The sequence below is a fragment of the Rattus norvegicus genome, chromosome 10 (genome assembly GCF_021556685.1).
Source record: "Rattus norvegicus strain SHRSP/BbbUtx chromosome 10, alternate assembly SHRSP_T2T, whole genome shotgun sequence".
NCBI lineage: Eukaryota > Metazoa > Chordata > Mammalia > Rodentia > Muridae > Rattus > Rattus norvegicus.
Window position 1 is genome coordinate 94342596 of NC_141543.1, and position 21507 is coordinate 94364102.

At 49.7% G+C, this 21507-nt stretch overlaps 2 protein-coding genes across 63 annotated transcripts; both read left to right on the top strand.

The window, feature by feature from the left end:
- Positions 1–17: 17 nt before the first annotated feature.
- On the top strand, positions 18–10376 carry Acbd4 (acyl-CoA binding domain containing 4). 62 transcript variants are annotated; one of them, XM_087572331.1, is made up of 11 exons: positions 18–63; positions 983–1403; positions 1541–1668; positions 1821–1939; positions 2174–2294; positions 2367–2451; positions 2751–2871; positions 3128–3214; positions 3553–3783; positions 4370–4509; positions 9736–10376. In XM_087572331.1, exons 4-11 carry the CDS (start codon positions 1858–1860, stop codon positions 9856–9858), a joined length of 990 nt encoding a protein of 329 aa, XP_087428457.1. In that variant the 5' UTR covers positions 18–63; positions 983–1403; positions 1541–1668; positions 1821–1857; the 3' UTR covers positions 9859–10376.
- Positions 10377–14554: 4178 nt separating this feature from the next.
- On the top strand, positions 14555–16667 carry Hexim1 (HEXIM P-TEFb complex subunit 1). Its single transcript, NM_001025136.1, has one exon. The coding sequence runs from the start codon at positions 15214–15216 to the stop codon at positions 16282–16284; it is 1071 nt and encodes a 356-aa protein (NP_001020307.1). The 5' UTR covers positions 14555–15213; the 3' UTR covers positions 16285–16667.
- The last annotated feature ends 4840 nt before the right edge of the window (positions 16668–21507 follow it).

Consider the following 21507-nt stretch of genomic DNA (forward strand, 5'->3'; position numbering starts at 1 on the left):
GGCGCCTGCGGGACCCCAGGCCTGGACCTGTGCGCCCTGGTGTCTACGCGTTCGCCCCTGCTAGTGAGTCGGTCTTTCCATTTCCCCAGAGGTCCCCGAATCTCCTCTCCAGTGGCCAGAGTCCCTCTTGGAGGGGATTGAATACCCCGGAGGGATAGGATTGTCCTCCGGCGCAGACACTTTTTTCTGGGAATTCTGACGCGTTACAACTCCTAGCCCTAGTCCATCCACCTTATCCGGGTCCCTTCGGGAGCCAGACAGGGGGCAGGTCTTATAGGGGATCGTCCCGGGCAACAGGGTCCTGGTGCGGGGGAAACCCATAGAATTCTGGAGCAGAACTGCGCCGGGATGGGGGCGGGAGGCTTGGGCAGTGACGTCATGAATTAACCTCCCGCTCCGGGCCAATAGCCAGTCCTCCAAGGTGGACGTCTTGTAGCTGATCGATCTGAGGACTAAAATGAGACTAAGTTTAGAGTTCCAGAAGCTGGTTCTGGGGTTCCGAGAACCTCTTGGTACCCCAGAGCCACACTCCATCCTTGGTCAAGGGATCTGCACAACACTCTGCCAAGGTGTTGATGACGTCACCCATGGAAAACCTCCTTGTACGGATGCCCGTGTAGTGTTAGATGTACCCTTGTGAATGCGAAGGGTAGGCTGCCCATGTGGCTTTCAAGCACTAGCTTCGGATAGAGGCAGCGAGCTGGTGGTACATTGTCACTTGGCTGCGACCGACAGCCAGCCAGGCTTTCACTCTAAAAGTAGCGATTTTCGGGTCTTAGAATCGCCATCAGCTTGTCCCGCTGTATTCAGTTCTCATCTATTCAAGTCCTGTAAATTCTTCATATTAGCTTAAGTCCCGGTCACCACTGCAATCTTGAATTTTCTTACTATTTGTCAAACCTTCGCCTCAGCTTGATCTCTTGATTCCTTCCAGGAATGTTCTTTTTTGTTATTTTTCTGGCTTACTCTTACTTTTTCCAAGACTTAGCTTCAGTGTCCTTTCTGCGGAACGCCGGGCTCCAGGACTCGCCTCTATTGCCAGCGTAGACGTCTTCCAAGAGCTGAGTCGAAGTGCCTCGGACAGGCGGGGCCCGCATCCATCGACCCACTCCCGTGCGTTTCCACCAGGGGGCGCGAGGACCCCCGCAACCATCAGTGTGTCCACCGGGAGGCGCTGCAGCCCACCTCGGGCTGTGGCGCGGTGCGGAGAGCGACCGATAAATTAGCCCCGCCTGACTGGGCGAGGCAGGATAGAACTATTTGCATAATCTTGAAAGAGCCTTCCTGACTGGTTAGGGTATAAAAGACAAATAGAAACGGTGCCTCTCATTGGCTTTTCTCCTAGCTTTGCATCCCGCCCTATCGCTGCCCCTCTGGACCAAGAGGTCAATCGGAAGCTACTGGTGAGTGGTGAGAAGAGGACCCTGGTGTCCTGGCAGTGGACGCGTGGGGTGAGTGAGAGGCCGTGGCGCGGGGAGCCAGGGTGGGAAGCTGTTTGTCCCATCCTGACTCCTCCTCGCTCGCTGATTCGCCCGTTCAGGAATTGGAAATGGGCACCTAGAGAGGTGCATCTGTGGTGGCTCTGAGACCCTTGCCACCTGCTTCTCCTCCCACTCGTGGCCAAGCTGGTGATTCTCGCCACCCCGGCCCCATTGACGCTGCCTTGAGGTAGGAGAAGGAGCCTTCTCAGCTCAACTTCTGGCCTCCTAGGGGAGCGATCAGGTCTTAGGACTTAGTTTGCCTCTCTGGGAACTGGACCAGTGATTTAGGATGCTACCGTGGTCCAAGAGGCCTGGTTACACTGACACTCTCTCTTGCAGAGTTGCTCCAGAGTAGGGCTCCAGAGCTTGGAGCAGCATGGGCACCGAGAAGGAAGAGCCCGACTGTCAAAAACAGTTCCAGGCAGCAGTCAGCGTCATTCAGAACCTGCCTAAGAATGGTGAGCCTGTAGGGTTCAGGATGGTTGGGCTCCGACCCCCGAGATAGAACTGGGCCTGAACCCTGCACATGCTTACAGACAAGTTCCTCCCTAGGCTGTGGTGGGGTTCCTTCTGCTTCCTGTCTTAGATGCTACGGGTGAGATCCGGAGCCACCTTTACCCCTTCCAAGGAGCAGCCTCCACCCTTGAACTGGGGCTGATGAGGTACCCTCCCCTTCCCAACCCTCTGCTCAGGCTCTTACCGCCCCTCCTATGAAGAGATGCTGCGATTCTACAGCTACTACAAGCAGGCTACCGCGGGGCCCTGCCTGGTCCCCCGACCTGGGTTCTGGGACCCCATTGGACGTTACAAGTGGTGAGCTCCCCTCCTGCAGGGTAAAAATGCCTCAGCTGACACCCAGATTTCTTACAGCCCTCTGCTTCCTAGGGATGCCTGGAACAGCCTGGGGAAGATGAGCAGGGAGGAAGCCATGTCCGCCTACATCACGGAGATGAAGCTGGTGGCACAGAAGGTAGTGCGGGCTCTGGTGCTCTGCCTCTAAGGGTGGCTTGCCCCTCAGTCTTCCAGGGATGGACTTCCATGCTTGCTTCCTGTCCATTGATATCTTTTTGGAAATCACTTCTCTGTGGCCTTTACCCCCGATCCTGTCTGATCCTGACTGATCCGTGGTGGATGTGTATGGTGATGGGCACCTAGAGAGGTGCATCAGGGGACCTATGCCATCTGCTTCTCCGGAAGAGACTGGAGAGGAGGGTTGTGAGTGGTAATGGGAGGGGGCCAGCCTACCCCATTAGAACCCTTCCTGCACAGGTGATCGACACAGTGCCCCTGGGCGAGGTGGCAGAGGATATGTTTGGTTATTTCGAGCCCCTGTACCAGGTGATCCCGGACATGCCGAGGCCGCCAGAAACCTTCTTGAGAAGGGTCACAGGTCAGATCTCCAGTGTGGGAGCCCTGAAAACATAGTGAACTGTCTCGTATCTAGGCTGTTGGGTGCTTGTTTAGCTGTGGGGCTGTAGGAGCAGAGAACTCTAGGTGTGGTTTCTGCGAGGGCCTCACTTGGTGCTCCTGTTGGGCTAGTTATCAGCCGGTAGGCATGACTAATGGGGACAAGGGACTCGCTCTCCCTGGAAGATACCGGCCTCTTCCCGGCCCCACCTTTGAGTTTGAGCGCTGTGTCTTGACAGGTTGGCAAGAGCCAGCGGTGAATAGAGACGTTCAGGCTGCTCCAGAGCCTTCTCATCCCCCCAAGGAGCCAGCACCTCCAAGTCCAGGTTTGTTGCTGAGCAAGAGGAATACAGGCCCATTCCTAGACCGGGAAGGAACACTTTCAGGAGAGGAGACGCTGGATGCCACGTTGTCTTCTCCCTAGCGCATGCGCAGGGACACTGAGACTTCTCGTGCTCTCAGAGGCCAAGGGGAAGCTCTGAGACTCTGTTTGCAGGGTCTCGTTTCTTGGCCCCACCGTACCTATTGTGGAAGAACCCTGGGTCTCTTAAGGAAGGGCTTGGTACTCAGGGGCCCACTCTCCCCTCCTCCTCCCAAGAACAGGACCCCCACCCCTGAGCAGCTGTCCTTCCTATGAGCCTTTCTTTCCTTCTCCCTCTTTTAGAGTCCCGGCTACCCAGAGACTTGGACCTGGAGGTTTTCTGTGACTCCGTGGAGCAGCTAGAGCCAGAGTTGGTGAGAGTGCCTGTCTTGTCCCCTGTTCCTGCTGAATCCGAGTTGCCCCACCTCCACACTGGGACCGGGGACTCTGCTCAGAGGGTTTGGGCAGAGCAGAAGGAAGCCGCTGGCAGAGAGCTCACCACCAGGAGCAGCCCCGAGTCCCCCGGTGAGAAAAGTGAGCTTTCTACCCTGACCATGGTCTTGGTACCCTAAGCTGTTTTCCCTGCTCTCTCTGGTTAGGGCAAAGGTACAAGTCCAATGGGGCCCCAGGCAAGCAGCATGGGAGGGCTGCCCAGCAGCCAAACCCCAGTCCTGGCTCTCCCGGAGGTTGCTGGCCTCTGGACCCTCAGCAAAGGCAGCTTGTACACACAGGTGTACGGTGCGGGGAGGTTGTTCTTTCTCTCTGCCTGCCATTTGGAATTCTCAGAGGAAGACGGTGAATTCTGTATGCCTTGTTCTTGTCTAGAATTTGCCGTGTGCGGAATCACTGAAGGGGTATTTTCCTAAATAGTTCTTCTGAGCAGACAGGGTGTGAGGAAGACAACATCTTTACACAAGTCCCAGAGCAGTGAATGATTCGCCCAGAGTCACAGAGCGAATCATTGGCCACATTTGAGCAGCTGCTTACTTGGTCCTGTGGTGGACCTGGTAAAGGCCCCCCTGCGGGGCAGGACTCTGGCTTTCTTGCCCTTCTCTGGAACTGTTCCAACTCCTGCAACTTGTCTCCTGAGTCCCTTTCCCTGTGTCTCTATGCTCCACAGAGGGGTTTGGAGGCAGCCTGATGGGCCCCCAGGAGTTGGACAGATGGCTGGTGGGGACAGTCCAGGCCATGCAGGAAAGCATGAAGGACGTTCACAGGAGGCTACAGATCCTGGAGAGCAAGCCCCAGCCACTTGAGCAGGTGAGTCAGTCCCGTCTTCATGGCAGGATTGGAGAAGATTAATTACCTCAGAAGCCTACTCTTGCTTCCTCATCCAGCTGGTTTTGGTTTTGGCCCCATGGCGTGACTCCCAACTGTCCACTGCTCTGTGCTGAGAATGATGGGACCTCTATTTTTAATTGATTACTTTATTTTTTTTCTCCTTTTCAAGACAAGTTTTTTCTGTGTAGCTTGGGCTGGCCTGGAGCTTCCTTGGTAGACCAGGCTGGCCTTGAACTCAGAGATCCTCTTGCCTCTGAGTGTTGAGATTAAAACCATCCAGTGGGAGGGAGTGTTTGCCCCCTAGGGGGAGTGTGGGAAGGCTTACTAGGGAAGGGTGACAATCCCAGATTACCCACTCTGCCTGCCCACCTATATGGTTCTTAATCCAGACCAGTTTCTTGCCTTGCTACTGATTTGCTAATACTCCCCTCCCCCCTCCCTCATCACTCTCTCCATCCCTCCCACCTTCCTTTTTCCCCCTCCCAATCCACAATGACCATGCGGCCTACAGGCTTTTGTCTGTTTGTTTGTGACAAGACAAAGGCTAGAAATCTATAATCTTCTCGTCCCAGTCTCCCAAGTGCTGAGATTACACGTGCTCACCACCACATCTGGCGTATTTCCCTTTCACAGAAGAGGAAACAGAGGTCTGAGAATTTAGCTTACCAGGGGCCACACAAACCTGGGCGACTTTTACTGAACTGCTTTTGTGGTGCCCAGGACCCAGCGGTCTCGTCAAATGGGCTCTCTTGATAGCGCTGTGATGGCGAAACAGCAAGGGATGGAGCGCATACGGCCCCAAGTCTGCTGGTTCCCACCCTAGAGAGAAGTCTGGAGTGGTTCAAACAGGAATGGGCCTCGTTGCTCTATTTGGGGATCTCTAGTGTGAGCCTTTAACCCACTGGGTATGGTGGATCTGAGCCCTGGTGACAAGGATTTCAACACTGCCTCCTTTCCCCCCAGAGCATTCTCTCCCCTCCCCCATTTTACCTTTTACCCACTTGAAATGCAAAAGATTCCCTACTCCCACTCCCACCCCCACCCCCAACCCACCCCCACACTAGGGATTCCTGAGTACAGAAGGAAGGATGCTGTTGTCCACTGAGCTGTGTCGTCAGCCCGCTTTTCTGTTTGAGACAAGGTCTTACTAAGTCGCCCACTTGAAATTATAATGTTTCATAGATTATAAAATATCTGGGCTTAGACTCCGGGGTATATCTCAGCAATAGGGCATTTCCCCAGAAGCACAGGGCTCTTGGTTCGATCTCTGACACCACCAAAAGGAGGGTGGGGAGTTTAAACCTAGCATTACCAAGTAACTGAAATTGCTGGCCAGTGACATCAGTCCTGGCTATAATAGGGGGAAGGGTGGTGGTGGTGGTGGTGGTGGTGGTGTGTGTGTGTGTGTGCGTGCACTCTCGAGTGTGTGTACGTGTGTGTACATGTGCATGCACACACATGTGTAGAAGTCACAGGGCAATTGTGTGTCTCCTTCTGACACATGAGTCCCTGACATTAAAACTTGGGTCACCAGGCTTGGCTGCAAGCACTGTTTCTTGCAGACCCATCTCACAGATTTTAAACATTTTTAAGATCATTGAGCCTAAAAAAAAGCAGACCCTTCCTGACCTTTGCCCCTTCTTTTTCTCTCTGTTCCCCCCTCCTTTGTCTCCCTTCCCCAACAATAAACCTCTCCCACGTGGGAAAAAAAAGATTGTTAACAGCATACTATAACCCTAGCACTCTGGACACAGAGGCAGGAGGAACCATGATATTTGAGGCTAGCCTAAGCTACATAGTGAGTCCCAGGCTAGCCAAAAATAAAAAAAACGACTAAATTGTAAGCATCATAATGCTAATTCTTTTTTTTTTTTTTTGGGGGTTCTTTTTTTTCGGAGCTGGGGACCGAACCCAGGGCCTTGCGCTTCCTAGGCAAGCGCTCTACCACTGAGCTAAATCCCCAACCCCCATAATGCTAATTCTTACATTCCACTCTGAATACATTTTATTACAATTAATTAATATCATTACATAGGCAACCCAATTTCAGATTGTCCTAGTTGTTCTGGAACTCCCTTTTCCAGCGGCTGTTATCCAGTCTGGGGTCACACACTAATTCACCATCTTTATTGCTGTTGTTGGCTGTGCTGGGAGGCAGGCGTCAAACACAGGGCATCCGGCTGTGCCTCTAACTTCTCCCTCAGCCTGGATTAGTCTGAGTAGGAACATGTAGAATGCCCTACCTTTGAGGGTCTAATCGTGGTTGACTTCCTTGTGTCTTGTGTTTCCCTGTGAAAGGAGGGTGAACACACTGGCCAAGGCTCCATCAGCAGCTTACACTTGTGTTTGGTTTTAGTGTTTTATTTATCTGGACTGTGTGTGTGTGTGTGTGTGTGTGTGTGTGTGTTGCTCACATGTGTGTATGTGCACCACATATGTACCTGGCGTCCTCAGAAGTCAGAAGAGGTAGGTATTGGGTCCCCTGGAACCAGAATCAAGACAGCTGTGAGCTGCCACATTGAGTTTCAGGTCCTCTGCAAAAGCAGCAAGTGCTCTTACCTGAGTCATCTATCCAGCCCAAGGTGTTTTGTTGTTTGTTTGTTTGTTTGTCTCATTGTGTAACTCTGGCTGGTCTGGAACTCACTATGTAGACCAGGCTGGTCTTGAACTTGTGAAGATCTGCCTTGCTTCTTCCTCCTTCCCTTTGCCACTCAGTGTAGTTTATACTTGTAATCCCAGCACTTAGGAGACTGAGACAGGAGTTTTGCTGTGAGTTCCCAGGCCAGCTGAGCTACAAAGTAAGACCCTGTCACAATAAAATAAAAACAGAACCCCAGAGGCTGCAAAGACGGATCGGCTGTTAAAAATGCTTCCTATTCATCCAGAGGCCCCAGGCCACACACACACCCCCTACACACACACTCCGCACACTCAACACACACATGCACATACACACATGCACATACACGCATACACACACACACACACACACACACACACAAAGCTGCTGTTGCTTTACAGAGAAATACCAACAAATCTTGTCAGAGTGAGGTTCGTAATGCCAGGACACTCGGGACAGGTGGCATCTGGCCTTCTACCACTAGTGAGTGTACTTCTGGCCTGGATGCAAGGGTGACAATATGGCCCCAACTCTATGATGTCAACTTTTCCTCTTGAAGCCAGGGAATGTCCGATTCATCTACTGTGCCATAAGGTGTTTGGCAACAACTGATTGTCGTTGCCTGGACTGTGAGTTAGTGAAATCAGTTGATTTTTTAAATTCTTTTTCCTCCAACAGGTTAACATTTTGTTTTCTGTAGGGTTTTCCAGATACAAAGTTGCTCACAGAAAAAGGATAGTTTCTCCTCCTCCTCCTCCTCCTCCTCCTCCTCCTCCTCCTCCTCCTCCTCCTCCTCCTCCTCCTCCTCCTCCTCGAGACAGAGTCTTTTTATGTTTTTGAGACAGGGTCCTGCTATGTATGCCAGGTTAGCCTTGGAATTAACCCACAACCGTCCTGCCTCAGTTTCCTGAGTGCTGGGGTTACAGGCCAGGGCTGCCATGCCCGACTTTATTTTTTACAGTGCTGGGATGGACACGCTGGGAGGTGCTCCACCGCTGAACTGGAGCTGCTTCCCTAGCCGTAGTTATTTAATTATTTAAGATTTATTTGTTTTGGGGTTGGGGATTTAGCTCAGTGGTAGAGCGCTTGCCTAGCAAGCGCAAGGCCCTGGGTTCGGTCTCCAGCTCTGGAAAAAAAAAAAAGAAAAAAAAAGATTTGTTTTATGTCTGAGTATTTTGCCTGCATGCAGGTATGTGGTGCCTGTGCAGTTCAGAAGAGAGTGCCAGAGCCCCTGGAACCGGAGTTATGGGTGCTGGGAATCACACTGGGCCCCTCTACAAGAGCAACTCGTGCTCTAAACCATTGATCCCTCTTTCCCAGCACTAATTCATTTTTTTTCCCCCCGGAGCTGGGGACCGAACCCAGGGCCTTGCGCTCGCTAGACAAGCACTCTACCGCTGAGCTAAATCCCCAGCCCCACTAATTCATTTTTTAAAGTAAGGAATGGACTGGAAAACATCCTCGATGGTATAATATCTAGTTTTTTGTTTTTTGTTTTTAATCATCACAGACTTATAAATTTTAAAGGTCCATCATTTTAACCATCTGCAATCTTTTTTTTTTTTTTTTTTTTTTTGTGGTTCTGAGAATTAAACCCCAGCACCTCACATGCTAGGCAAGTACCTATCACAGGGCCATATACTGTCCTTTTTATTTTATTATATTAAAAATTTACTTTATGTATGTGAGCACGCTGTCACCTACACACCAGAAGAGGGCATCAGATCCCATTACAGATGGTTGTGAGCCACCATGTAGGTGCTGGGAACTGAACTCAGGACCTCTGGAAGAGCAGCCAGTGCTCTTAACCCCTGAGCCATCTCTCCAGCCCCTACTCTGTCCTTCTATTTGTCTTTAATGTTTATTTCATGGGCGGGGGTGTTTTGTTTATATGTATATCTGTGCGCCATGTCTGAGCAGTGCTGGCCTTGAGGTTGTTGGCTCATTCAGTGGAGTTTACAGTGGAAGGTGGAAGTCAGAGGAAAACTGTGGCGCTGGTGCTCTCCTTTCTGTAAGGACTGGAACTGAACTCAAGCAAGCATATTCATAGTGCGCCTTTTTTTTTTTTTTTTTTTTCTTTTTGATACTACACTGTCATAACTTTGGAGCTCTTTCCAAGCCAAAACCCGTTCTCACACCCTTAGTTCATCTTTAGGGGCTCCTTGACTTTTAGTACAAGATGTGTGACATTCCCTCACCTTCCCTGCCCCAACCCCAAAATCAGTTAGTCCTCCCAGGAGTCCTGGCTCCTTCTAGTATAGATATTTAGATACACCAGAGTACCCCATCCTTGTTTGAAATATGTGGTGTGTGTTTTAGAATACAGGGTCTTTAGTTCTACTAGCGGGGTGCCTCCTTTGCAGCCTGGAGGAGCTGGCTTGGAAGTTAGTGTCTTCCTACAACTTCTATCACGTGGGATTGAACTGTGTGTGTGAGAGAGAATTGCGGGGTGCCCTTCAGGCTAGTGGAGCAGATGTAGGATAGGTCCTTCCCAGTCTCAGGGAGACCAGGCCCCACGAGTCTGGAAGCAGGCTACTGGGACACACTGCGCCTGAGCTGGGTTCTGACTCCTTCCCTCTTGGCAGCAGAGGTCGCCCAGGACTCGGCCTTGGCCCCTAGGGCTCTCGACTCCCACGCTGCTCTTCTTTATCCTGTGGCCCTTCGTTGTCCAGTGGCTCTTCCGACAGTTTCGGACCCAGAGGAGGTGATTCAAGGACCGGGTCTCTCTAGCAACTGAGAAGACCGAAGGTCCTGCTGTGCCCTGAGCCTCCCTAGGTTTAGGAAAACAACTTTTTGAAATTCCCCTCCCATGCTCGTTCACCCTGGCACTCCCTTCTTTAATGGGGGCTCCCACAAGACCCATCTATCCCTGCAGCTCACACCTACGCCCCGAGTTCCCAAAGCAGTCACGGTGCACATTCTAACTTTGGGGTTGGCAGTGAGCCGGCCCCACCCTCCGGGTCACCTGACTTTGCTCCCGCAGACTCGGCTCCCTGCCGAGGCTCAACTCTTGGGCAAGTTGGGACTTGGACCTGGCCTGAAGACTGATTGGCTGGAAGGTTGGTTACAGGAAAGGCCGGAGCCCTCTGGAGTGGGGAGGAATGGGAGGAGTGTATAGGCTGGGGGCTGGGATGCCCTGAACACACGCACAAGTACACATCGCTCTCAGGACTTCACTGAAGATTCACGTGCAATTGAACGCTTCATTAAACAAAAGAAAACCTCAGTCTGCCGCCTGGGAACCATGGAAAGAGCGGGAAGCGGGAGGGTTGCACCAGTCACAAGTCTGGTCCCACTCCCTCCTCAACTCCCCTACGGAGACTACGGCTTCCTTATAAGGAATATCTTCCCTCCTCCCTAAAGGAGTCCAGAGAAAGCAGACCTCTGACTGGGGTCGGAGAGCGCCCTAAGGGACGCCCCGGGGCTTGGAAGCCCGGAGTTCTCACAGGGAATCGGGGCGTTGGTCGGCCCCGCCCCAAAGGGAGGACTGCTGACCTAACTCTGCACTTAGGATTGGGGTACCCAGTGCTAGGTTCCAAATGCCTTTGCCTCTTCCCAAGCCCTTAAGTCTTGGTTGTTACGCCCTATAGTGATCGCCGTCCTTCCTAAAGATTTCTAGGAAGCCAGAGCCTGCCCACTTTGAACCTCTATCCTGAGGGGTGGGGGCAGGGTTCCGCGTTACTTGGACCCCTAATTGTGGTGGACCTAGTGCCTGCGCAGACCTCTTAAACTGTTTGGCCTTGGGATCTTGGCTAACTGCCTAGGGGGCCTTGGCCTCCCAAAGGATAATCTGTGCAGATCCTGCTGGGCCTATCTGGCTCTAGCCACTAACTAGCCTGTATTCAGCTTTAAACTGCCCACTCCAGCACCTACTAGTGCCCAGAGCCATGGCGGGCGAGTTATTGGTAGCTGCTCCCACCTGAGCCCCCGGGATCTTCCGTGTTCTTAGGGAAAGGAGACAGCACCGGGAATCCTTAGACTCATTCGTCGGAGTTCCCTAACACCCTGTGAGACAGATCACTTCCCCAGGTTTGACGGTCTTCAGGCAACCTTCGGGACTTTAACAGCGGGGAGGACAGCCCTAAGGACAGACACCACTCACTACACCGGTTCTGTAGCTTCACAGTGTCACAAGCAAAAAGGCTGAAGAAGGGAAATCTGTGATGTCGGCAGACTTCAGCTGGGCAGCGGGCGGGAGCCAGGGCCCAGGGAAAAGTAAAGTCGGCTTCACAACTCACATGCTGGCTCGGCAAGTGTGGACTGAAAGATTAGCTGTTCTGAGTCTGGATTGACTTGTTTGTGCAACAGGAACGGTTTCTGCACCATAAGGCAGTTGAACAGTTTAACAGTGCTTGGAGGGTAGAAAATACTTGGCAAGGAGCTAGGACTCAGAACACAGAAGTTGAGGAATTCTACGAGCAAGTCCCCCCTCCTGTTAGCAATGAGGCCTTACTGGAGTGTGGACATTTTGACTCTTGCAGTCAAGTTGTCTGCAAAGACCCCTTTTCGAAAACTCTTTTCTTAAAAAAAAAAAAGGCATTTAATATATATTTTATGGGGGTTGGGGATTTAGCTCAGTGGTAGAGCGCTTGCCTAGCAAGCGCAAGGCCCTGGGTTTGGTCCCCAGCTCCGAAAAAAAGAAAAATATATATATATATATTATGTATACGAGCATATATGACTCTGTACCCATGTCCGGTGCTGGTGGAGGTCAGAAGATCCTTAGGAACTGGGATTACAGTTGTGAACTGCCACGTGGATGTTGGGAACGTAGCCTGGATCCCCTACAAGAACAAGGGCTCTTAACGTGGAGCCATCTTCTCCCATACCTGTGCCCGTTTCCATCTTTGTTCTTGGTCTCCTGGTGTGTCCTAAGTGATGAATGAGGAAAGGCAGGCTTTTCAGGCAGACCAGGTTTCTGGCAGTGCATGGAAAACAAGCTAGAATGGTCATTTAAAAAACATCTGCATGTCCCCTGGGGGGCATTCTTACTTGATTCCCCCCGGAGACAGTCTCACACTACCATTGCTGTCCCACCCAACACTCCGAAGTTCTTAAATCCTTTTACTTATAAAACACCTTTAATCTGGGAGGTGGCGTGCACCTAATTATTCCCATGGCTCTGAGGCAGGAGGATCTGCATTTCAGGCAAGACTATACTATATACTGAGGGTTTGCCTCACAAACAAAACAAGAATGTGCTTCCTGCTACATCCAAGTCAGCTGTCCCATAATACCGGTCCACAGACTTCCAAGTCCCAAGCAGTCTGGATCGCAAGTTGCTGCATGGATTTTTATTGCCATTTTGGTTCACTGTGCAGCCCTGGCAACTTGATGCTTGAAGACTTTTATCTTTTTTGTCCTTATAAATGACTGCCAAATTCCTAACAGTTTGCAATGATCTGAAGCTTTTAAGTTACTGAAAATAAAAACAAATCTATTGGCGGTGGGGGAAAGGATTTTGTGTTTTGTTTTTAATTTTTTTTCTGATGATTTTTTTTTCCTTTCCTGCATGCGTGTACCAGATATGTGCCTGGTGTCAATGCAGGTTATACGATCCTCTGGATCTGGCATTACCGACAATTGGTGAGCCAGCATGTGAATGCTGGGGTACCAATCTCAGGTCCTCTGCAAGAGCAGCCAGTCCTCTTCACTGCTCAGCTGGCTTTCCAGGTCTTGGATTTTGTGTTTTTGACAGAAAAATGGTATGTCAGGAAGACCTGCTCTAGTTAGAACTGCCTCTTAATTGTCAGGTGACCTTGGATAAGCCACTTTATTTCTCCAAGTTTTAGAGCTTTCTTTTTTTCTTTTTTTTCTTTTTTCTTTTTTTCGGAGCTGGGGACCGAACCCAAGGCCTTCTGCTTGCTAGGCAAGCGCTCTACCACTGAGCTAAATCCCCAGCCCCTAGAGCTTTCTTATATCTAAAATGGAGCCTAAATTCTGCCCTATCTCACGTGGCTGCGGTGGTCAAATAGTTCCATGTGTAGAATGTCACTCAATTATGGCTGGAATGTAAGGAGAAAGAATGGCGCACTAGGTACTCAGGCAAAGGGAGAAATGGCAATTACACCAAGGGTATTAAAGAGAGTTTTTCGGGTCCTTCTAGTGGGGGGAACAGAGTGTGAATCCCTTTTAAAGGGGGAATAGACTTCCTCCCACTTCATCCCCAATGTACCCTTAGGCCCTGGGCCAAACATACCCATTTCAGGAAAGGCCTCCTACCTTCCTTCTTGAAGCCTCCCCCCCAACCCCCAGTCTCATCTCTGTGGACGACACCCTTCTTTCAGAAACGCATTGATTTTTGGACCCTTCCCCAACATAGACTCGCATCAACTGGCCCAATCTCTCTTATCCTGACTAGGGAAAGGTTCGCGGTATCGGAAGCGGAGAGGCCAAGTCGACCCCGGGAGGCCATTTTCTTTGGCAGAAGCCCGGGTTCGGGGCGAGTCCTTCATCCTCACCACGCGCTTTCGATCGGGTCTCAGGCAGTGTGCTCGGCCGCGGATGACCATTTTGCTTTCACCTCTAGTACGGAGATAGCTTTTGGTCCCGGTGGCTGCTCTCACCTAAGGGTCCCCAGGGTAGCCTGAGGACCGACGTCACTCAGGACTCGAACCCGCCCTCTCATCTCCCGAGGCCTAGTCTGAGGCTGATGCACGGCAAGCCATCACACTGTCCCTTTAAGGCGGCACTTCTTAATTCTTCATTTGTTTACTTCTTCATGCGCTTTTCGTCTTTTTTTTTTTTTTTAATATTTGTCCACAATATCCTTCCGCTTATTTCTCTTCCAGAAACCCATCACTTGCCTCAGAGACATTATTGTAATTTTAAGAATCCAGTGTCAGTAATCACGACTAACAGCTCTCTTTATAGGATTTAATCGTCTTTTACACTTTAGGGACTACTTTTTAGGGACAGACCATTTTTTCATAAGTTGAAAACCGTTTATGATCATCAGAACCTTTCCGCTGAGACCAGAATACGACAGTAGTTTTCTAAACGCACCTTTTAATAAAAATATTCTGTCTAGGCTCCCAAAGGTTATGGAATCTTCTTGTATTCCTGATGCACAATGGTATGGCCCAGAACCCGCCCCATCTCCTCTGTGATTGGTCTTCCTTCCTCAGAGAGACGAATAACTCTTGCCCAATGACTGCTCACGTTTCTTCAGCGATAGCTAAGCGATGGAAGGAGGCGGCCTGGTAGACGCCCCCTACGCGTTCTATGATTGGCTACGTTGCACGGCGCGCGAGGACGGCGGGCCCGAAAGAAGGGAACTACGACTCCCGGCTGCCCCACACCGGGACTCCGTTACGCATGCGCATGGGCGGGGCTTGCAAGCTTCTATATATAAGAGGCGCCGAGGGCTTGGAGACAGCAGTTGGAAGTTGGCAGGTGGAAATCAGGTTGGGAGGGGAAGCCGGAGGAGGAGGCGGAAGAAGAGCTGTCTGAAGGGGGAGGAGGGAGGAAAAGAGGAGGAGGCGGAGGAGAACTGAGCGGAGCATCGAGCCAGAGGGGAGATGAGTTTGTCTGTCCTCGGCTAAGGCTCCGGCCCGGCCTGAGGAACTGGGAGCTCGGGTTGGAGCGACACCCGTGGAAGTGGGAGGCGGCGGCTCTGGGACTTTAACCCCTTGTGGGCTCTGCGGCAGGGGATTTAACCCTTTGTGGATTCGGCCCCTCCGTGGCAGCGTCATCGGGTAGTTTTAACCCTTTCGGGGTTGGGTTTAACCCATTGGACTTAAACCTCATCTCCTTGCCCACCAACTCCTCGACCGTGGGAGCGCTCGGCGGGGAGGCGTGAAGCCCACCCCTCTGCATATTAAGTACGGTGCCTGCCGGTGAACCTCTCGGACCTACTAGTTGGCCACGCTTGTGTGCGCTTAACCCTTTATTGACTGGACTCCCAAGTTGCGATTGGAGTTTGCTGACAGGACGGACGAAAGGCGTCACTGCAGAAATTACTGACCGAAGAGGACTTTGTTGGACATATCTTGAAAAGAAAGAAAAACCTTTTCCCGTAAGCCAGAATTTCTCAAACTTCCAGAAGAGGACTCTACTGAGCCATGGCTGAGCCACTCTTGTCAGAACATCAACACCAGCCTCAAACTAGCAACTGTACAGGTGCTGCTGTTGTCCATGAGGAGCAGAACTCTGAGCGCCCCCCAAGCGCGGAGGAACGGGTGCCTAAGGAGGACAGTAGGTGGCAATCGAGAGCGTCCTTGCAGTCGGGTAGCCGTCCAGGGCAGGAGGGAGACGGGGGCCTGAAGCACCAGCTGCCCCCATTGCAGACGAATGCCTGTCCAGAATTGAGCTGCTTGGAAAAGGGCGAGAAGGGCCAGAATGGGGAGGACTTATCCACTGGCGGTGCCTCGCCTTCGGCGGAGGGGGAGCCGATGTCAGAGTCCCTCGTGCAACCAGGTCATGACTCGGAGGCTACTAAGCTGGAGGCTCCTGTCGCTGGAGTAGAGGAGCCATGGGGACAGCAACAGAGACAGCTGGGCAAGAAAAAACACCGGAGACGCCCCTCCAAGAAGAAGCGACATTGGAAGCCCTATTACAAGCTGACTTGGGAGGAGAAGAAAAAGTTCGACGAGAAGCAAAGCCTGCGAGCTTCGCGAGTTCGAGCCGAGATGTTCGCCAAGGGCCAGCCGGTTGCGCCCTATAACACCACGCAGTTCCTCATGGATGACCATGATCAGGAGGAGCCTGATCTCAAAACCGGCCTTTACCCTAAGCGGGCAGCCGCCAAATCCGACGACACCAGCGATGAGGATTTCGTGGAAGAAGCTGGTGAGGAAGACGGAGGCAGCGATGGCATGGGAGGGGACGGCAGCGAGTTTCTGCAGCGGGACTTTTCCGAGACTTACGAGCGGTACCACGCCGAGAGCCTGCAGAACATGAGCAAGCAGGAGCTCATCAAAGAGTACCTGGAGCTGGAGAAGTGCCTCTCCCGCAAGGAGGACGAAAATAACCGGCTGCGGTTGGAAAGCAAGCGGTTGGGTGGCGTCGATGCGCGAGTGCGGGAGCTGGAGCTAGAGCTGGACCGACTGCGCGCCGAGAACCGCCAGCTGCTGACCGAAAACGAACTGCACCGGCAGCAGGAGCGAGCGCCTCCTTCCAAGTTCGGCGACTAGACTGAAAAGTTTGGGGGGAGGGGGCAAAGGGGACTTTTTACAGTGCTGGAATGTAACATTATATACATGTGTATATAAGACAGCGGACCTTTTTATGACACATAATCAGAAGAGAAAATCGCCCTGGCTTTGGTTTGGTAAATTTAGCTATGATGTTGCTTGTGTGCTTTCTCCTGTTCTTTAATTATGTGAAACTGAAGGGTTGCTTTTCTTGTTTTCCTCCTTAGATGTTGTTTCTTAATGTGCAGGTAATCTGACCAAGTTATAATGCATTTTTCTGTTTAAAAAAAAAATCCCCTCCTTAATCGGAGCTATAAGGTGGCCAAATCTGAGAACCATTACATTCATTCTAGTTATAATAAATTTAATGTTTGTAAATGTAACAGTTTCAGTGTGATTTATAGATATTCAAAATCGTGCTGGTTTGTGTGACTGTACTTTTGAGGTGGGGTAGCAAAATTGTTAAATTTATCTATTTGCAAAAATGCTTGGCTAGAAGAAATTCAGTTTGTTCCCTCCACCCCACCCCCCACACCAATGGGCTTTAGTATGCTTCAAAATACAGTTCAGGTAAAGTATACTCAATGTTATTATCTTCAGTACTTAAGTGTGCTGCTTCCTAATGCTGAGAGTAGAAAGTGGCTCCAGGCAGCACCTTAGCACATGCACCTTGATGGCTGTTCAAGAGTGCTAACAGAAGTATAAACCTGATTTGGCAATTGTTAAATAACTCAGCCTCGTTCCATCTCTACAAGTCGAGTTCTCAGTCACCCTAGCTTCCCTCCTAACCACCCCACCACACTCCAGTGCAGTTCCTGTTTGCCTACCTAGGTAAGTAAGGCTCCTGGTAAACTTGCTTTCTTAGTACAACCAAGCCATAACCAAGATAAACTCGTGAGAAAACATGTTAGAGACAGAAGATTGGACTTCAAACATCCAAGTGATCTAAGGACTTCGCGTCACTGTCCAATACTTAAGTACTTGTTCTACTTTAAAAAAAAGAAAGAGGGGTTGGGGATTTAGCTCAGTGGTAGAGCGCTTGCCTAGCAAGCACAAGGCCCTGGGTTCGGTCCCCAGCTCCAAAAAAAAAAAAAAAAAAAGAAAAAAGAAAAAAAAAAAAGAAAAAAAAAAAAAGAAAGAAAGAGGGGCTGGGGATTTAGCTCAGTGGTAGAACGCTTACCTAGGAAGCACAAGGCCCTGGGTTCGGTCCCCAGCTCCGAAAAAAAGAACCAAAAAAAAAAAAAAAAAGAAAGAAAGAAACGCTGCTCTTCCCATTAGAATCAGACTGAAATCTGAAGTGCCCTTTTCCAAGTAAAGCAGGCTCAGGAGCAGGCTGAGGTCTTCAGGTGATGAATAAAGCCTGCATGTTTCCAGTACAGCAGCTACTCTCAATCCCCTGGGCTGTTTGGACGGCTGCCTAGGTTAGGTAGGTCTGCTTTTGAAAATACAGGGAGTTTCTGAGAACTAATCCTTATCGGAGAATCAAAACTGTAAATTTAACAATTGTTCTTGTCAGTATAGTTAATGCAACCCTGTCACCTGACCTGTGTCAGTGTTTCCTTAGGGCAAATATATTGCTAAAATTATTAGCACACTGGCTCCTTAACTTGGAGCCTTAAAAACCATAGAGGGCCTTGGGGGTCCACAAGCCCCACATAATTGTGTGTGAATATATATATATATAATGTGTATATTATATATATTGAATATATTTATACATATTCAAGTGGGCTCAACAGACTCAGGAGGTTGTCATTTCCTTGGTGGTTAAAAGCCCCTCGGGTGGGGGGCTTCTCAGCCTGTCCTGCCAGCTAAGTGGCAACTGTGGAAGTGATCGACACTCCAAGAATGACTGCTCCTTAGGATGCCTACAAAGGTGCATCAGGAGGACGCACTGGGACTTTCAGAACCAAGCTGGGCTGGTCCTATTCTGGCAGGTAGTCTACTGCAGAAACTGTAAAATCAATCTTTCTTTGAACTAAAGATTGCATTAAATGTCTATTTTGAAATAGTTTTTTCGTGTTTTTCATTTTTCTTCTATGACATCATACAGCAGCCCTAGAAAACTGGCTGTTTGGTGGAAAGCAGCAACAGTGCCCTCTGCTTTACCTTGCAAAGCCATGTCTCATCTTGACTGCACCACAATAGGACGAAGCAGTGAGGACCTCTGATCGCTTTCCTAAGAAAGATGTAACTAGAGACAATCTATTTCTCCTGTATTAGAAACATGGCATTTCCAGAATCCACCCTGAGAAGGCCTTAAATGCATTTATCATCCTACTTGAAGAGGCAAATTAAGTCCAATTTTTAAAACTACAAATTATAATTTTTAAAGTATCTCTAAATTATTCTGCTTTACTTTGTGTTATGCAAATTTCTGACAGTTTCAAAGGCACTAACATTTCGCTATTTATGTTGTTGGAATGATAAAAGTTAACACAAAACTCTTCTACCAACGCTTTTGATTGAGACAGACTACTCCTCCAGCAGAGTAGACGCTGAGTTGCCTGTAGTAACAGGGTTGTGATGACAAATGATCCTCCCCACACACAGCCCAGCCTTCCATGCAAGTCCTCTGCCAAACATTTTAACAGCTGCTCAAAAGACCTGGCTTACAAGTGAGCAATTTCAGTTTACTCCCTTTCGTGTACTGGGCCTGGCTATGGACGAGGAAACGCTTCCCAGACAAACTTGGACAGGCACAGGACTCTTAAGGGTTACTCAAAAGCAGAGACTGTTAGGAGGCAGAATCCTGTTTTTGATTTCAGATTCTAGGGGACAGAAGCAGAGAATTCAAGATTGATTAAGATCCCAAAAAACAGACTGTTCTCTTAAATAGTAGCCTGGGAATGTAGTTGAGTTGGTACAGTGGTTTCCTATTGTGTAGAGTCCTGGGTTGATAACCAGGCATGTACTCATGCCTGTAATCCCACCACTCAGGAAGTAGAAACAGGAGAATCAGAAGTTAAAAATCACTCTCCACTGCATAGCAGGTTCTAGGCCAGCCTGACTACATGACACTGTCTCAAAAATAAAAGGGAGAGGGGCTGGGTTGAGAGCTAAACTGGTAAAGTGCTTGCCATGAAAGCTTAGGAACCTGAGTTTGTTTGCTCCCTGAGCCCACATAAAAAAGCCAGGTGGCCTGCTCCTGTAATTCCAGCCCTGGGGAGGCAGGAGGATCCCTGGGGCTGGCTGACTAGTCAGTTTAGTATAATATGTAAGTCCCAGTGAGAGACCCATCTTAGGAAAGGGGAAGGAGCCTGGCCACTCTGCCATAATCCCAGCACTCAGTAGGTAGAGGCAGGCAGATGTTTTTGAGTTCAAGACCTATCTCATCTAATAGTGAGTTCCAGGCCAGCTAGCTAGGGCTATGATGCGATGCTATCTCAAACAACAACAACAAAACAAGAACAAACGGAAAGGGAGATGGCTCTGAAGGAACAGTCGCTGAAGGTGTCCTCTGGCCTCCACTTATGCTATATGCACGTGCACATAAAAGACACACAAAAGAGACAAAATGGACAATGACTTAGACCTATAAGCTGTCTTCTAGCTTCCACATGTGTATGTGCACCTGCCATACACACATAACAGCCAAACACACATATACATTTAAGTGTTAAGGAAAGATAGCTAACAGGAAAAAATGTGATATACAAGTGGCTGGAGAGATGACTTCGAGTTTAAGAGTCATTGCTCTTGCAGAAGGCCTAATTCTCAATACCACACGGTGGCTCACAACCATCCATAACTCCAGTTCCAGGACATCCAATACCTTCTTCTGACATCATGGCACCAGGCTAGCTCCTGGTGTCCATACATACACACACACACACATTGAGCAAAACACTCATACAAATACATCTTTGAAAAAGTGACAGTCTTGGGTGTGGCAGTGAGCACCTGTAATCTCAGCACCCGGAACACAGGGATGAAATGCCATCCTCTGCTGCCCAGCACGCTGAGGGTGAGCCTGGGCTACACTGCTGTAGGCCTGACAGCCGGAAGTGGCTCTATCAACAACAATAGCTTGTCTAATCAGGGTTTCACTTTTCTCATCACTCAGAATGAAGATCCCCTGCTTGGGGAAAATATCAAACTTGGCCTTGTCTTCTTGAAGAGAGTAACTGTATTTTCACAGGTGATTGAAATAAAACCCACTTTATTCTCATAAAATGTAAATGGCTGCTCTAATACTTTAAAACCAGGTATAACTTGCACTCCTTCAGCCTCAGAATCTGGGAAGTACTAGAGTTTTCAAAGTTCGAGGCTAGCCTGAACTACATGGTGGGAGCTTATCTCCAGAAACCATGTGATTTAGGTCAGTGGCAGAGCAGACAGAGCACATGACTAGAAACACAAGGCTGGGGTCAGTAGTCAGCATCATCCAAACAAAAAGCAATGAATACTTCACCCCAATGACTTCCAGTTAGAGAAACTGCTAGGGATGTGGCTCAGGGGTAGAGTACTTGCCGAGCACCCACGAAGACTATGGCTTTGATCTTCACGAGTAGGGACACAGGAGACAGAGAAACGAAAGGACTCTATAGACTCTAAATCAAAACAAAAAAGCCCCACAACCTAGTAATAGTCTACCTTCAGAAAAGTAAGGGTCAACATTCCAGCACAAAAGGGAAGCAGGACCACGACCCCCACCCCACAGCTGAGGAGCTGACAACTGATGGCTTCTGGACTGTTAAAGGATGTACCTCCCGCAGGTACATCTCCAGTGGTTAGCCCCACATCTATGAATATATAGAAAGCACGACCTGGAATGAGTGAACTCAAAACAAAAAATGTGGAAGGGATTAAGCTGATCAAATTATAACACTGAATGCATGTATGAAATTAATAAAAATTTTTTTAAAAAAAATTTTATCGGGGGCTAGAGAGGTGGCTCAGTGGTTAAGAGCACTGACTGCTCTTCCAGAGGTCCTGAGTTCAATTCCCAGCAACCACATGGTGGCTCACAACCATCTGTAGTGGGAATCCAATGCCCTCTTCTGGTGTGTCTGAAGACAGCGACAGTGCACTCTGTGTGTGTGAGACTACATGGAGGCAAACATTAATCCCAGCACACCGTACGTACTCCAGAGGCAAAGGCAGAGGTAGGAAGACAGATCTCTGTGAGTTTAAGGCCAGCCTGGTCCACATAGTAAAACACTGTGTTAAAAACTAAAGCCTGGCTGGATGGTGGTACACATCTTTAATCCCACCACTGGG

Bases quoted from the DNA above. Each gene is read 5' to 3' on its own strand.
- Acbd4 (XM_087572331.1), top strand. From the start codon at position 1,858: ATGGGCACCGAGAAGGAAGAGCCCGACTGTCAAAAACAGTTCCAGGCA. The intron at 1,940-2,173 runs GTGAGCCTGTAG...CCCTCTGCTCAG, and splicing joins TCAGAACCTGCCTAAGAATG to GCTCTTACCGCCCCTCCTAT. The intron at 4,510-9,735 runs GTGAGTCAGTCC...CCCTCTTGGCAG, and splicing joins AGCCCCAGCCACTTGAGCAG to CAGAGGTCGCCCAGGACTCG.
- Hexim1 (NM_001025136.1), top strand. From the start codon at position 15,214: ATGGCTGAGCCACTCTTGTCAGAACATCAACACCAGCCTCAAACTAGC.